The 17,006-nt window shown below is 34.4% G+C and overlaps 1 protein-coding gene across 14 annotated transcripts in view; it reads left to right on the top strand.

Annotated features, from left to right (window-relative positions):
* Window positions 1-17,006, top strand: part of CHL1 (cell adhesion molecule L1 like) — a 214,671-nt gene that overhangs the window by 135,713 nt on the left and 61,952 nt on the right. For all 14 annotated transcript variants that reach the window (XR_009048833.1, XR_009048832.1, XM_057706444.1 and 11 more), the window contains 2 exons: window positions 7,381-7,486; window positions 10,589-10,776. Coding sequence is in view for 12 of the 14 variants with exons in the window: in XM_057706444.1 (XP_057562427.1) it covers window positions 7,381-7,486; window positions 10,589-10,776 (294 nt within the window). In the remaining 2 variants the exon portion in view is untranslated. The remainder of the gene's footprint in view (window positions 1-7,380; window positions 7,487-10,588; window positions 10,777-17,006) is intronic.

Raw genomic sequence — 17,006 nt, 5'->3', positions numbered from 1 at the left:
AAGTCAGAGAAGGACAAATATTGTATGCTAACTCACATATACGGAATCTAAAAATGGTACTGATGAACTCAGTGACAAGAACAAGGACGCAGATACAGAGAATGGACTGGAGAACTCGAGGTATGGGAGGGGGCGGGGTGTGAAGGGGAAACTGAGACAAAGCGAGAGAGTAGCACAGACATATATATACTACCAACTGTAAAATGGATAGTCAGTAGGAAGTTATCGTATAACAAAGGGAGTCCAACTCGAGGATGGAAGATGCCTTAGAGGACTGGGACAGGGAGGGTGGGGGGGACTTGAGGCGGGGGGGAGTCAAGGAAGGGAGGGAATACGGGGATATGTGTATAAAAACAGATGATTGAACCTGGTGTACCCCCCCAAAAAATAAAATAAAATAATAATAAAAAAAAAAAAAAAAAAAAAAAAAAAAACAGATGATTGAACTTGGTGTACCCCCCAAAAAATAATAAAAAATAAATAAAAATAAGAATACAGATTAAAATAAATAAATAAATAAATAAATAAATAAATAAAGGGATTCAGTGACCAAAAAGTCTATTTACCTGGCTTGAATCTCTGATTTTACAAATGAGAAAACAGAGTAGTTCAGGGCCTGGCTCAATGTCACAGGGTTTAGGGCCTATTTGTAACTCCACTGTGGAATATTACCCATGTGAATCACACTGAGGGCCTTTCTGCACATTGCTTTTCTCAAAACATATTTGCCAAAGCCAGATTCCTGCTATGGGGAACCATTTATACTTCCCTGTGACTTCAATCCTGTCCCCTTACAGAGGTTATTAGAACTGTTCTAAAATTGTAATGTCTTAGTTTGAAAACTATTGAGTTCTCCGTGACAATAGATTTTGACATATATCATGATCTGTGTCCTATTTTAAAACTCAATCCAAGTTTGTATCTCGAGCATTAGTATATTTATCTTATAGTCGTAATTCTCAGAAATGCCATCCAGCTGCTTGAATTGGTGAGAGACAAAGTCACCCCTACTTTTTAAATTTGTCTGGAAGGTACTTAATTTGTCAAATACTAAAAATGTTTATCCCAAGATGAGGGAATATTTGAATATGTGGAATCTTTTTAAAAGAAATCATATTTACTAGCTATTATTTTTATCCTAATGATTATTAGTGTTAAATTCTATAAGGGAGGGAAATACCCTCAAGCTTTCAAGTGGGAAAATATATTTTTTAAAAAATGTATAAATGGCAAGTGACAAATAGTAAACAAGCTCAGGGAAAAATATAACAAAAGCAATAAAAGAAAATAAAAACAAAGAGGAGGTTATTTTTTTGGTAATATTAATAAAATATTTTATCATTTTAAAACGCTATTGTTCATTAGTGGCAAGGATGTGGAAAACCACTGTACTCATGTTTGTGGTAAATATTCCCTTGTGAAATAGTAACATTTACCCAGAGTCATCACCATTTGTGTCCATGCCTGGAAATTTATCATAAGTCACTAATTCAATAAAGGAAAAATCTGTATGCTTGAGGCTGTCTATTGAATGAAAAAAATCTAATGTCCAAAAATAAAAGTATTAAATAAGTTTTCAAATATCAATGTGAAGAAACCATGCAGAAGTAGTAAATTAATTATAATGTCTTTTTTTTAAAACTCTTTATTGGAATATATTTGCTTTACACTTTTGTACCAGTCTTTGAGGTACACCAAAGTGAAACAGCTGCATCCACACATATATCCCCATATCCCCTCCCTCCCGCGACTCCCCCCCACCCTCCCCTTCCTGGCCCTCCAAGGCATCTCCCGTCATCAATTTGATCTCCCTTTGTTCTAAAGCAACTTCCCACTAGCCATCCACTTCACAGCTGGTAGTGTAAATATGTCTGTGCTACTCCCTCACCTCGTCCCAGCTTCCCCTTCGCCCCTCACCCCAGCCCCATGTCCTGAAGTCCACTCTCTACCTCCGTATATCCACTCTTGCCTGTCACTGGGTTCATCAGTACCATTTCTTCAGATTCCATATATATGGGTTAGCATACAGTATTTGCTTTTCTCTTTCTGGCTTACTTCACTCTGTATGACAGACTTTAGGTCTATCCATCTCATGACATATAGTTCAATTTCATTCCTTTTTATGGCTGAGTAATATTCCATTGTATATATGTGCCACATCTTCTTTATCCATTCATCTGCTGATGGGCATTTAGGTTGTTTCCATGTCCTGGCTATTGTAAATAGTGCTGCAATAAACATTATGGTACATGTTTCTTTTTGGATCATGGTTTTCTCTGGGTATATGCCCAGTAGTGGGATTACTGGGTCATATGATAGTTCTGTTTTTACCTTTTTAAGGAACTTCCAAACTGTTTTCCATAGTGGCTGTACCAGCTTACATTCCCACCAGCAGTGCAGGAGAATTACCTTTTTTCCACACCCTCTCCAACATTTATTGTCTCTAGATTTTTTGATGATGGTCATTCTGACCAGAGTGAGGTGATACCTCCTTGTGGCTTTGACTTGCATTTCTCTAATAATTAGTGATGTTGAGCATTTTTTTATGTGTTTGTTGTCCATCTGTATGTCTTCTTTGGAGAGACATCTATTTAGGTCTTCTGCCCATTTGTGGATGGGGTTATTTGCTTTTTTGGTATTAAGCTTCATGAGCTGCTTGTATATTTTGGAGATTAATCCTTTGTCCGTTGCTTCATTGGCAAGTATTTTCTCCCATTCTGAGGGTTGTCTTCTTGTCTTGTTTATGGTTTCTTTCTCTGTGCAAAAGCTTTTAAGTTTCATGAGGTCCCATTTGTTTATTCTTTATTTTATTTCTATTGTTCTAGGAGGTGGGTCAAAAGGATCTTGATTTTATGTATGTCATAGAGTGTTTTGCCTATGTTTTCCTCTAGGAGTTTTAGAGTGTCTGGCCTTACATGTAGGTCTTTAATCCATTTGGAGTTTATTTTTGTGTATGGTGTTAGGAAGTGTTCTAATTTCATTCTTTTACATGTAGCTGTCCTATTTTCCCAGCACCACTTATTGAAGAGGCTGTCTTTTTTCCATTGTATTTTCTTACCTCCTTTGTCAAAGATAAGCTGCCCATATGTGCTTGGGTTTATCTCTGAGTTCTGTATTCTGTTCCATTGATCTACCTTTCTATTTTTGTGCCAGTATCATACTATCTTGATCACTGTGGCCTTCTCATATACTTTGAAGTCAGGAAGCCTAATTCCACCAACTCAGTCTTTCTTTCTCAAGATTGCTTTGGCTATTCGAGGTCTTTTGCGTTTCCATACAAATCATAAGATTTCTTCTTCTAGTTCTGTGAAAAATGCCATTGGTAATTTGATAGGGGTTGTGTTGAATCTGTAAATTGCTTTGGGTAAGACAGTCATTTTCACAATATTAATTCTTCTAATCCAAGAACATGGTATGTCCCTCCATCTGTTTGTATCGTCTTTGATTTCTTTCATCAGTGTCTTATAGTTTTCTGCATACAGATCTTTTGCCTCCTTAGGCAGATTTATTCCTAGGTATTTTATTCTTTTTGTTGCAATGGTAAATGGAAGAGTTTCCTTCAATTCTCTTTCTGCTCTTTCATTGTTAGTGTATAGGAATGCAAGAGATTTCTGTGCATTACTTTTGTATTCTGCTACTTTACTAAATTCATTGATTAGTGCTAGCAGTTTTCTGGTAGAGTCTTTAGGGTTTTCTATGTATAATATCATGTCATCTGCAAAGAGTGACAATTTTACTTCTTCTTTTCCAATTTGGATTCCTTTGATTTCTTTTTCTTCTCTGATTGCTGTGGCTAACACTTCCAAAACTATGTTGAATAATAATGGTGGGAGTGGACACCCCTGTCTTGTTCCTGTCCTTAGAGGGAATGCTTTCAGTTTTTCACCATGTAGGACGATGTTGGCTGTTGGTTTCTCATATGTGGCTTTTATTATGTTGAGGTAATTTCCTTCTATGCCCATTTTCTGGAGAGTTTTAATCATAAATGGATGTTGAATTTTGTCAAAAGCTTTTTCTGTGTCTATTGCGATGATCATATGGTTTTTATCTTTCAATTTGTTAATATGGTGTATCACATTGATTGATTTGCGTATATTGAAGAATGCTTGCATTCCAGGGATAAACCCCACTTGATCATGGTGTATGATCTTTTTAAGGTGCTGTTGGAGTCTGTTAGCTAGTATTTTGTTGAGGATTTTTGCATCTATATTCATCAGTGATATTGGCCTGTAATTTTCTTTTTTTGTGATATCTTTGCCTGGTTTTGGTATCAAGGTGATGGTGGCCTCACATAATGAGTTTGGGAGTGTTCCTCCTTCTGCTATAATTTGGAAGAGTTTGAGAAGAATAGGTGTTAGCTCTTCTCTAAATGTTTGATAGAATTCACCTGTGAATCTATCTGGCCCTGGGCTTTTGTTTGTTGGGAGATTTTTAATCACAGTCTCAATTAACATACTTGTGATTGGTCTGTTCATATTTTCTATTTCTTCCTGGTTCAGTTTTGGAAGATTGTACTTTTCTAAGAATTTATCCGTTTCTTCCAGGTTATCTAGTTTATTGGCATATGGTTGTTTGCAGTAGTCTCTCATGATATTTTGTATTTCTGTGTTGTCTGTTGTTACTTCTCCTTTTTCATTTCTAATTCTGTTGATTTGCATCTTCTCCCTTTTTTTCCTGATAAGTTTCGCTAATGGTTTATCAATTTTGTTTATCTTCTCACATAACCAGCTTTTAGTTTTATCGATCTTTGCTGTTGTTTCCCTCCTTTCTTTTTCATTTATTTCTGATCTGATCTTTATGGTTTCTTTCCTTCTGCTCACTTTGGGGTTTCTTTGTTCTTCTTTCTCTAGCTGTTTTAGGTGTAAGGTTAGGTTGTTTATTCAAGATTTTTCTTGTTTCTTGAGGTAGGACTGTATTGCTATAAACTTCCCTCCTAGAACTGCTTTTGCTGCATCCCATAAGTTTTGGGTCATTGTGTTTTCATTGTCATTTGTTTCTAGGTATTTTTTTATTTCCTCTTTGATTTCTTTAGTTATTTCTTGGTTGTTTAATAGCATATTGTTTAGTCTCCATGTGTTTGTATTTTTTGCAGTTTTTTTCCTGTAATTGATATCTAGTCTCATGGCATTGTGGTTAGAGAAAATGCTTGATACGACTTCAATTTTTTTGCATTTACCAAGGCCTAATTTGTGACCCAAGATGTGATCTATCCTGGAGAATGTTCCATGTGCACTTGAGAAGCAAGTGTAGTCTGTCGTTTTTGGATGGAATGTCCTATAAATATCAATTAAGTCGAGATGGTCTAATGTATCATTTAAAGCTTGTGTGTCCTTATTTATTTTCTGTTTGGATGATCTGTCCATTGATGTAAGTGCGGTGTTCAAGTCTCCTACTAGTATTGTGTTACTGTCGACGTCCCCTTTTATGGCTGTTAGCATTTGCCTTATGTATTGAGGTGCTCCTACGTTGGGTGCATAGATATTTACAATTGTTATATGTTCTTCTTGGATTGAGCCCTTGATCATTATGTAGTGTCCTTCCTTGTCTCTTGTAATAGTATCTACTTTAAAGCCTAATTTGTCTGATATGAGTATTGCTCCTCCAGCTTTCTTTTGGCTTCCATTTGCATGGAGTATCTTTTTCCATCCCCTTACTTTCAATCTATGTGTGTCCGTTGGTCTAAAGTGGGTTTCTTGTAGGCAGCATATATAAGGGTCTTGTTTTTGTATCCATTCAACCAGTCTGTGTCTTTTGGTTGGAGCATTTAATCCATTTACATTTAAGGTGATTATTGACGTGTATGTTCCTGTTACCATTTTCTTAATTGTTTTGGGTTTGTTTTTGTAAGTCTTTTCATTCTCTTTTGTTTCCTGCTTAGAAAAGTTCCTTTAGCAACTGTTGTAAGGCTGGTTTGGTGGTGCTGAATTCTCTTAGCTTTTGCTTATCTGTAAAGCTTTTGATTTCTCCTTCGAATCTGAATGAGATTCTTGCTGGGTAGAGTATTCTTGGCTGTAGGTTTTTCTCCTTCAGGACTTTCAATATATCCTGCCATTCCCTTCTGGCCTGTAGAGTTTCTGCAGAAAGGTCAGCTGTTATCCTTATGGGTTTTCCCTAATATGTTATTTGCTGCTTTTCTCTTGCTGCTTTTAATATTTTTTCTTTGTGTTTAATTTTTGTTAGTTTGATTAATATGTGCCTTGGTGTATTTCTCCTTGGGTTTATTCTGTATGGGACTCTCTGCACTTCTTGGACTTCATTAATTATTTCCTTTCCCATGCTGGGGAAGTTTTCCACTATAACCTCTTCAAATATTTTCTCAGACCCTTTCTTTTCTTCTTCTGGGATGCCTATGATTCGAATGTTGGTGTGCTTAATGTTGTCACCAAGGTCTCTGAGACTGTCGCCTCAATCATTCTGCTGTTTATACCATCTAGATTATTTTTAATTTCAGTTATTTTGTTGTCCATTACTGTTTGTTTGCTCTTTAGTTCTTCTGATTCCTTTTTACCTGTTTCTTGTATTTTCTCTATTTTGTTATCGAGATTTTGGATCATCTTTACTATTATAACTCTGAATGCTTTTTCAGGCAATTTTCCTATTTCCTCTTCATTTATTTGTTCTTGTGTATTTTTACCTTGTTCGTTCATCTGTGGCATATTTTTTTGTCATCTCATTTTCCCCCCACTTTGGATGGGCGGGATTGTGTTCCTGCTGGGTCTTGGTGTTAAGTTGAGAACCTCTGGGATACCTCATGGTAAAGGATATTTCCTGGCAACTGGGTTTCCCTGTTAGTCCAATGTTTTGGACTCAGAGCTCCCACCTCAGGAGCGCAGACCTGACACTGGGCTTGTGCATCAAGATCCCACAAGCCGGTTGCTGCGGGGTTCCTGCAGTCTGTTTGGGCCTCAGGTCCCCCGCTGGCCTCCAGTAACTGTTCTATTTGTGGGGAGACGCAATCTCTGCGTCTTCCCACGCTGCCATCTTGAGTCCGCCCCCCCAATTATAATGTCTTACAAAACTATAAAGAAAAAAACAGAATTGTCTATGACCGAATAAGCAAAAATAGATAAACACATCATCATGGATGAAATGCAAATAATGTAAATATAGATGTTTTAAAGTCGTTACATTGTTACGTTATTCTGGGTTTAAATCAAATTATATAGCAACATGAATTGATGGCAGTGAAATATATTCCCTACAGCTAAATACATTTTGCAAACAGGAAATCAGATTCTATAATTCTATTCTATAATTTTCATTCTTTTATAATCCTTGTACTTACCAATATAGAAAGCATGTTTGAAGTATTTCTGTTGTAGCTAAACTTCACCCAGTTTTTGGAGAGCATATTATTTAAATACATATTTTAATAATTAGTTCAACAGGTTCCAACAATCACAAAACAGTCAAAAGTACAAGTTGCCTTTCCTTTTGATGAGTATTTCCAAATTGAATGTGAAGCTAAAGGAAATCCAGAACCAACGTGAGTATTTCCTTCAAACTAAATAATTGTTTAAATGTATACAATCCTGTATACTAATTTTTACTCTACGCATTGTAAGCTTATTGGACTATAAAGCTGCATATGATTGAAAGTAAAGATTTCCAGATCAATGACAGCTATATCTATAAAAATAAAGTTTGGTTATTTTGCATATGTTCTGCTGGTTGAGTATTTTTATCATCAAATGTCTTATGTTAAATACTTAGCATAAGCTTTGGCGTTGTGGAAACATTCAACAATTCCTTGCAAGTGAACAAGGTAACTAGAAAACAGAAAATACTTCATTCTAATCAGTGAAAGGTAGCATTTATTAAGCCAAAATTAATATATTTACAAATGATATTCTATACATATTTATTATTGCATGTCTTTAAATGTGACACGTATTCAGTGAATAGGTTGTTACTTGATATTTTTTAAATTGTCAAAGAACTGTCGAATCATCTCAGATGGCAGAATGCAAATGACATGGTATGTTAGTATCTAGTATTTTATTATTAATGAAACAATTGTTACTATAGGTAATTATAATAGTGATCAAGTTTTTTCTAAGTACCTCCTAATTTGGAAAGAAAGAAATGTGTGTATATTGAGACTGAGGAAGGAGAAGATATAGGGAGAATTCAAGATTTTAAAGTTCTAAACGATTCTGGGCAGCAAACCTTCATACTTTTATTGACTTACCTGATCATTTTATATCCATTAAGAATGAAAGAATGGAAATTGATTATTTAAGATTGTATTGTGAATAACATTTTTATTGCCTGATAATTTGGTATTTTAAAAATTAGTGAATCGTTAACATTAAATTGTCATTATTTCTATCTTTTATCAACTAGAATATATACGATTAGTATATGTAAATGTGGATAGAATTATAATGGAATGAAGGGGAATTTATTTAATGACTGAATATGGATCAATCAATATTATGATATATAAATATTAACATTATTATGTCAAAAGATAAGGCCATACAGTCATTGTAGATGATTAACGATAAGCTATATTTATCATGCCAATATCCAGTATTGCGTTTAATTATGAACTACTACTAATATTTTCAATAAATTCAGAATAATGAATAGAATATCTGCTATTAATACTACTATTTATTTTTCTTGAGCCGTGTCCAATACAGTTATGTAAGAAAAAAACTACTATAAATATTGAGAGAATATACTTGATATTATATCATTACCATTATCATTATTAGATAGTTTAATATTCTATCTGAAAGCCCAATAAAATTCACTGGACAAAAACAAGATTTTATAAATATGAATTAAGCAGTCAATTATTATTTTTTAAGGTGTAATTAAATGCCTATACAAAACAGAAAATAATAAGAAAACAAGAAAGAAAAAAAATCCCATCACAATAGTAACATGAGCACATCCAGTAATTTTAATCGTTAGTAACAGCTATTTAAACAAAAGTGACATCAAAAGCTGTGCAACATGTACTATGTAGCGTATACATTGGGGAGTAGGATAAAAGAAAACTTGAATGAATGAAGAGATATAACATGTCACCAATTGGAAATGTTTAATTTTGAATATGTGGAATTATCCTACTCAATGTATTGGAATTTTAAAGAATAGATTCTATGTGTTCTTTTGTAAGTAAAACCAGTAAAATATAAAACATACAGAGAGAAAAGAAGTAAAAGGAGTTGTCAGGCAAGAGACATGCTCCTAAGAAAAATATGTGTCTTATGAAATTCTGTTTTTCTTTTTGAAAGACTATCAGATTATGTAAGACTGTGTTGTTCTGAAGCATATTCAGATTTGCATGGGTAATTCACATATAAAACACTAAAAATCTAATTGGAAAGTCATTATATATCTGTTGGATTGATAGAGATTTTAAAAAGGCTTTTTACAGCCTTGTCCAGAGAACTGACACTGTTACATATGGGGGTGGGTATTTAATTGTGTGTTTTTTCTGGAATACAATTCTGCAATGTTTATCAAAAGTGATAAGCTATTTCTTATGTTATTGGTTTATCAATCTCTCTTGAAAGGAATTAACCTAATGAAATATTTGGGTAAGTAGCCACAAAAATAAATATGTAGGGTTTTTTGTAACAATATTTATAAAACAGAAAAAATGGAAATGGTTAAGTAACCATAAGACAGAAGATAATGTAGTCATAAAATCTGTCTTTAGTAGCATTGTGATAACTGGAAAAACTCAAATGGCAAAATTATACATTCACTGTGGTCTCAAATATGTTACAAATATGTCCAAATATATTGATGGTATATATGACTAAATGTAATAGTATTTTTGTGTTTTTGAATTTTGTGTGAGCTCTTCACACACACACACACACACACACGGACATATTGTATATTTATATTTTTTAGTCCCCAAATATTGTAGCCTCTAAAATACTAGTAAAGATCCTATGTTATCTATCTAATTGGAAAAGTTTTAAAATATATCTTTAAAAAGAATAGAACAAAACCTATTTTCACTTTATTTTTCCTCTTAATTGTCACAGCTTTTTCATGACTTGTGTATTAGTCAGTTCTGGCTGCTGTAATAAAAATATCACAGACTGAGTGGCTTAAACAACAAACATATATTTTTCACAGCTCTGGAGGGGAGAAGACCAAGATCAAGTCACTGGCAGATTCAGTGTCTGGTGATGACCTGCTTCCTGGTTCACAGAGAGCCGTTTTCTCCCTGTAACTTCACATGGCGGAAGGGAGCAAGAGTGCTCTTTAGAGTCTCTTTTATAAGGACACCAGTCCCATTTGCGAGGACTTCGCCCTCATGACATAATCACCTCCCTCCCCGCCAAGGCCCTAGCTTCAAATACTATTACATCGGGAATTAGGCTTCAACGTAAGAATTTTAGGGAGACATAAACATTCAGTCTATAGCAGTTTGTAAGATTTCTCAGGTTCTTCAGTCTTTTTTGTATTCTATTATATTGAGTTAAATATGTGTGTGTATATATATATACTTTTTTACTATAAAATATCTGATTTCTCATTTCTGGACATTTGTTTATAAATAAGAAATATGTTATGATTTTTCAGGATTGCTGACTCTAGTTTTATCTTAAAGATTTTCGTGGCATAAGGACGACAAGCCTTTTGATCTCTCTGACCCTCGGATAATTGTATCCAACAACTCGGGAACGTTCAGGATCCCAAATGAGGGGCACATATCTCATTTTCAAGGGAGATACCGCTGCTTTGCTTCTAATAAACTGGGAGTCGCTATGTCAGAAGAAATCGAATTTATAGTTCCAAGTAAGTATTACAGTGGAAGTGTCGTCCAATGTTTTAATGAAGTTTAGTATGAGTTATACTGGGCTGCAGTGAAATAACAGATTATTAATTTAATCAGCTTATACAGGCCTTATATTTTATTTATAAGGGAAATCCTCAAAGTTGGGACAGGGACCTGAGTTTAAATATTTAAGTTTTTATATTCTAGAGGAGAGAATATAGCTCAAATTTAGACTCTTACAAGTAAAGTATGCATCATAAAATTTATAGAATGATTACATTAAATATATAGAACAAGATGTGAATGATAAACTATGTGGTGTGAGGAAGAAGAAAAAGGCAAGAAAGGAGAGAAAAAGAAAGAAAAAACTATAGAAATAAATCTAAATATATCACTATGTAAAGGTAAAAGTAAATAGACTAAATGTTCCAGGATTTTAAAAGAGCTATAAGCTGTTTATCACATAACCCAGCTAAGTCATAAGAAAATAGAACTGTTGAAACTGAAAGGATGGAAAAGATGTCCCATCTTTTGAATAGATAATATTTTGAATAAATATCTTGACTAGATAAATACTATTCAGAAGAAAAGCAGGTGTGGCTATATTAATATCAGTCAAAATAGACTTTATTTTATAAAGGCTTCCTGGAGATTAATGTAGTAGGCATATATAATATGATGTTTGAAGCAGCAAAAGGAACTACGGGGGAAATAGACAAATCTACCATAGTAATGAGAGATATTAACATATCTGTTTCATTATTTGGTAGCTCAAGCAGATGAAACGTTAGAAAGCACATAGAAGATTTAAAGAACCCAATTACAGGCTCTAGCTAAGGAACATGTATAGAATGCTATACCTAAAACTGCATAATGTTTTTCAACATTTTATGATATATTAGCTATGAAGTAAATATGGCCAAAATACAATTAAGTGAGAAATAAGTATTGAAAATTTTTTATGTGTTCAAAGGTGAAATAAGAAATGGCAAAGGAAAATAGAATATATTTGGAAGTGATGATGGTAGGAATTATGCTTAACAAAAACATATTTGAGGCAGCTAAAGTATTATGTAGAGGGATATTGTTTCATCTTAAAAATATTTTAGAAAAGAAGAAAGGATGAAAATTATTGATCGTAGCTTATTAGGTAACAATTTTAAGATGAGAATGAATGAGCTGTCTTCAGGTAACAGGTTAAACTCAAAGAAAAGAAAATGAAGGGGAACAGTAATACAGAAGCAAAAAATAAATGCAAAAGGGAGGTGTGAGAAGTATACATATTTACTGAAAAACATTTTTTTAAAGATCTGGATGTGAAAACAATACCATTTTCATTGATTTGAAGACTTAGTAAAGTTTAATCCTTCATGACTCGATATATAGAATAATTGAAGTCAAAATCTCTATAGTTTTTGGTCTGTTTGTGAAACCTGACTAGTTTGATTCGCAAATATATTTGAGGAACAAAGTACAGGGTTTGGTAGAAACTTGAAGAATAAATCAGGAGGACTTGGTCTTAACAGATAATACAACTCAATGTGAAACTCCAGTAATGAGGTGTGTGGCTTTGCACAGGGTTTGACAGGTGGGCCAGTGAAACAGCATGGAGGCCCCAGAAACCAGCCCTCATATATGTGAAAGTAGTGTGAAAGAGCTGGGATGCACCTTCTTCCTTTCTTTCCTCCTTTTCCTCCCTTCCCCTTCCTTTCCCTTTCTTTCTCTTCTTTCTTTCCCTCCCCCTCCCTCCTTTCCTCCTTCCTTTCTCCCCTCCTTCCTTCCTTCCAACTAAATAGATGGAACAACTGATTATCCACATAGAGACATTCTTATTTCAAGTCTAAGGTCACGTCATATAAAAAATACATTCTAAGCTGATTAAAGACTTAAACTTGCAAGGGAAAAAAATTTTAAACTTAGAAAGTGATTTGGACAATGTATTTATGACATCAGGGTAGAGAAGATTTCTTAAGATAAATTAAATCTCCATTAAGGATACTTTGATTATATTTGACTTTTAGATCCCCCTTTCATCAAAAGACACCAGGAAGAAAGGGAAAATATAAGCCACAACCCAGAAAAAAATGTCATTGCCAATGAATATAATTAAAGATAATATTAATGTATTTATAAATAATTTTACAAACCTCTAAGGAAAAAAACATGAAGTGGCAAAAGACAAACTTGCACCTTAGACTGGAACAGCCAATACAAATATGAAAGTGTGCTTAATATCATTAGTTATCAGAAATAGAACTATGAGGGGACTTCCCTGATGGCGCAGTTGTTAAGAATCTGCCTGCCAATGCAGGGGACATGGGTTCAATCCCTGGGCCGGGACAATCCCACATGCCAAGAGGCAACTAAGCCTGTGCGCCACAAATGCTGAGCCTGCACTCTAGAGCCCATGAGCCACAACTACTGAAGCCTGCGTGCCTAGAGCCCCTGCTCCACAGCGAAGAGTAGCCCCCGCTTGTCACAACTAGAGAAGAGACCCAGTGCAGCCAATAAGTAAATACATATTTATTTTTAGATTTCCCCTTTCATCAGAAGACACCAGGAAGAAAGGGAAGATCTAAGCCATAAACATATTTATTTATTTATTTATTTATTTAAATTTATTTTAAAAAGAAATAGAGCTATTGGAACCTAAATAATAAAAACATTTGATCCCACAGAATTGGGAAATGGAACAAAGAGCAGTTTCAGGTGGGAATGTGCAGCTCTGATAGCACATTATCTTCCTCTGAGGCTGAGGAGAATATAGTTCACGCCTTGGACTGTAGAGAGTATTTGCCACTGTCTCCTAAGTCAAAGATGTTCTCACCTATGACCCAGACATTTCATTTCTTTGCTCATGTGTATATGGCCCTTGCCCACCTGTACCAGGAATAGCTGTGGTAGCATTGTTTATTTTAAAACATACTGGAAGAAACATATGTTCATTCGTGATAGAGTGAAATAATTGTATATTCATAGAAAAATTACTACTCAGCAGTGAAAATTGATGAACCTTAGGAATATGATATACAATGAAAGCAAATCTTAGAAAAAAATAAAGTGTGATTTTATTTAAGGTCAGTATATGTAAAAATCAACAGAATATTGTTTAGGAGTATAATTTCCTGTGGTAAAATAATGCAAAACAAGAGAATGATGAAACCAAAATTTAGGATGGTAGTTAAATCAAGTGGAATTAATTTGGGGTAGGATCTGCACCAAACAGAATGATAATGTTGATTTTATGTTTTTCTTATGATGTGTGGTAGGTAAAGAGTATTGTATTTGTTTCTTTTCATTCTTTACATTTATTTTATGGATGGCCTTTTTATACATAAAATAAATATGTAGCATACTGAATTGTCTTAATTGGATATATTGAGTTATTAAATGTGATATTATAGCATGCTAATGGGCAGAGCAGTGACAGACAAACTTGAAAATGCAGAGTTTGGGTTTGAAATGACACTCAGTAGGAAACGTTCATGAATTCTGGATCAGAAAACTATGGTTGAGAATCATAAAATCATATAGATATAACTATAACTATTTAGCTATAATCATAGTCTATATTACATATTATAGTTTATAATATAGAACTGTAACTAGATAACATACTGATATATGTAATTAACTGAAATAAGATGGGGGGGGAGAGAGAGAGAGAGGGAAATATTAAAAATCTTTTGTAGAAGACAAGGCATCCGGGTGATCCCTAACCTGAATTCTAGTGGTTGCCATGGAGACACAAATGAAAAGGCAGTTGCTAGACCTATTGCAGAGAAAGAAATGGTACATTTTAATATGATATTCTGCAATTAAAGGATTTAAAAAAACATTTTCTCTGATTATCTAAGCAGACCAAGTGAAGACGTGAACAATGTAAGGATAATTCTGTCCAGAATCTGCTAGTATTGTAGTTAAGAGATGAGAGTTGAATCTGAGCTATGTAGTGGGTAATTGCTCCATCTTTTCTGCTGCTGTAGAAAAGAGCAAAATAAACTAGGATTCTTACGCATCATTTCCAACCCCTCCTGAGATAACTTCATCTAACAGCTTTCTGTAATTATTTATATGTTGAGTAGGACCACCACCCCAATTCTTAGGAGTTTCTAAATCAGAGATCATTTAAAACTTCCTACAACATTTATCAATTGATTCTTCTCTTACACTGTAAAGAGCTGATTCTTCTTTTATATTAAACTTTGTGATTGGAGTTTTAGAGTTTATATCTCTCATTTCTTAAACTTTTGTTTAGACCAACCTTAAAGGCTTGATCCACCTAAGTTTGAACACAAATACAGTAACTGAAAGTCTGGTTATTAGCCACTACAAATAGGAACTGTAATACAGTGTTTAGTTTTCCACTTTTAAAAAAATTGCAATTGAGTTTCCTGAGAAAAGAAAGAGTACAAGAAAACAAAACAAAACAAAACAAAACAACCAAGCAAACACAATGTCCTGTTTTCAGACGTGGGGAAAATCATTTAACGAAATGGATTTTCCAAGATATAGCATGGACAGTCAGTGAATTATTCAGTAGACCTTTATTAATCTCCCCTCATGTGTCAGACACTTTTCTAGTAATTTGAGATAGAGCAGTGAACAAGACAAAGACTGTGCCCAAGAAACTTAAATCCTGTGGGTGTGGTGAGTGGGTCTGAGGAGAAGGTGAACTGTTTTCTTGCCTTAATTATGACAGACCTCAGTGGAGTTGAAATGATGATACAAATAATTCTATTTTGGCTGTTCAGTAGTACCCATCCTTTAGGACACAGATCAGCCTTCTCCACTTAGCATTCTTAGTCCATCTTAGCCTATACTAATTTTTCTTACCTTGGATTTTTTTCAATAATTTTTGAAGTATTATTTACACATCATAATTTTACCTGGTTAGGTGCACAGTGATTTTTTTTCATACAAATTTTTAGTACAACTATCATTAAAAGCCAGTATTAGAACATTTCCATCATCTCCAAAAGACTCCTTGTGCTCTCTCTCCCCACCCCCAGCCCCAGGCAATCACTTGACTCTTGACTCCATAAATGTTTTTTCAGAACATTTACTGTAAATGGAATCATACAATATATGACCTTTTCCACCTAGCTTTTTCCACTTAGACTGTTTTTTGTGATTCATTCATGTTGTAGGATAGTTCATTTTTATTGCTGAATAATATTCCCTGATATAGACATACCACATTTTCTTTATCCACTCACCAGTTGATGTCCATTTGGACTGTTTCTAGCTTTTTTAAAAAGAAACCATAGTAATAATCAGTAATGTTAGGAATATGCACGTGTAAATTCTATGGAATTTTAAAAGCATGTTTTATTGTTGGGAGTGTTTTGACTGTCATATGTATTGATCAGGATGCTTAAAAGTGAGAAAGATATCACCCTGTCCTATTCTTCCTCCTCTACATTGTCTTGTTAATGCTGCATGCATGCACATTACCAGTGATTGACTTATTGGTTCATAGACTAAAGAATAAGAGAATGAATAAAAGTAATAATGCAATATCTACACACTATGAAAGTAACGTAATAAGTGGCAGGCTTAGGGATGAAATCATCTGTATACTGTTCTAATGGAAACCAACTTGAAATTTTAGGGTGCTGGGTTTCTACATTTGTACAGCTTCCTCACATTCCTCAGGTCAATTTCCTTAAGGCACATCTTGGCTATTTACTGCTCTGATTTGGGAGCGGTAGGGTAGCTAAAGCAGGGGTCCAGTAGCATATGCTAATTTCTTCTACTAATATATGCAAACCAACCAAAGAAGATCAATTTGTTCAGATGAGAGTGCAACTTAGAGTTTTAAAGGTTTAATTAAGGCCGAGGATTTTGCTCTCATCCATCAGAGTATGTGAATGACTAGAATGAAATGGGCTGAATTGATTGTCCTTCCTTAGTGTGAATTCATTACCAGCTCATAGACTGAAAGGCAATGTTATTTCTCTATACTTCTAAGTGGGTTAATGGGGTACTCTACAGGAAATGGGAATCAATTAAATCTCTTTGCAGACAGAAACTGGAGTTAAGGGTGATAGAGCATGTGAGCTCAGTAGCATACATTCGTGATGATGATGCCAGACTGTAAGCAATTTGCTGAGCACATTCCAGGGAAATGGAAGGCACTCAAAAGCTCTCCAGGCCAGTCCTGTAAACAGAGTGAGAAGTCAAAATAGATAAAGCTCTTTGGCATAGGAAGGGCAGCACAGAATAATTCACTAAATAAATGCTAGGT

This window comes from Hippopotamus amphibius, chromosome 13, assembly GCF_030028045.1.
Source record: "Hippopotamus amphibius kiboko isolate mHipAmp2 chromosome 13, mHipAmp2.hap2, whole genome shotgun sequence".
NCBI classification, from domain to species: Eukaryota; Metazoa; Chordata; class Mammalia; order Artiodactyla; family Hippopotamidae; genus Hippopotamus; species Hippopotamus amphibius.
This window is presented reverse-complemented; position numbering and strand designations above follow the sequence as displayed.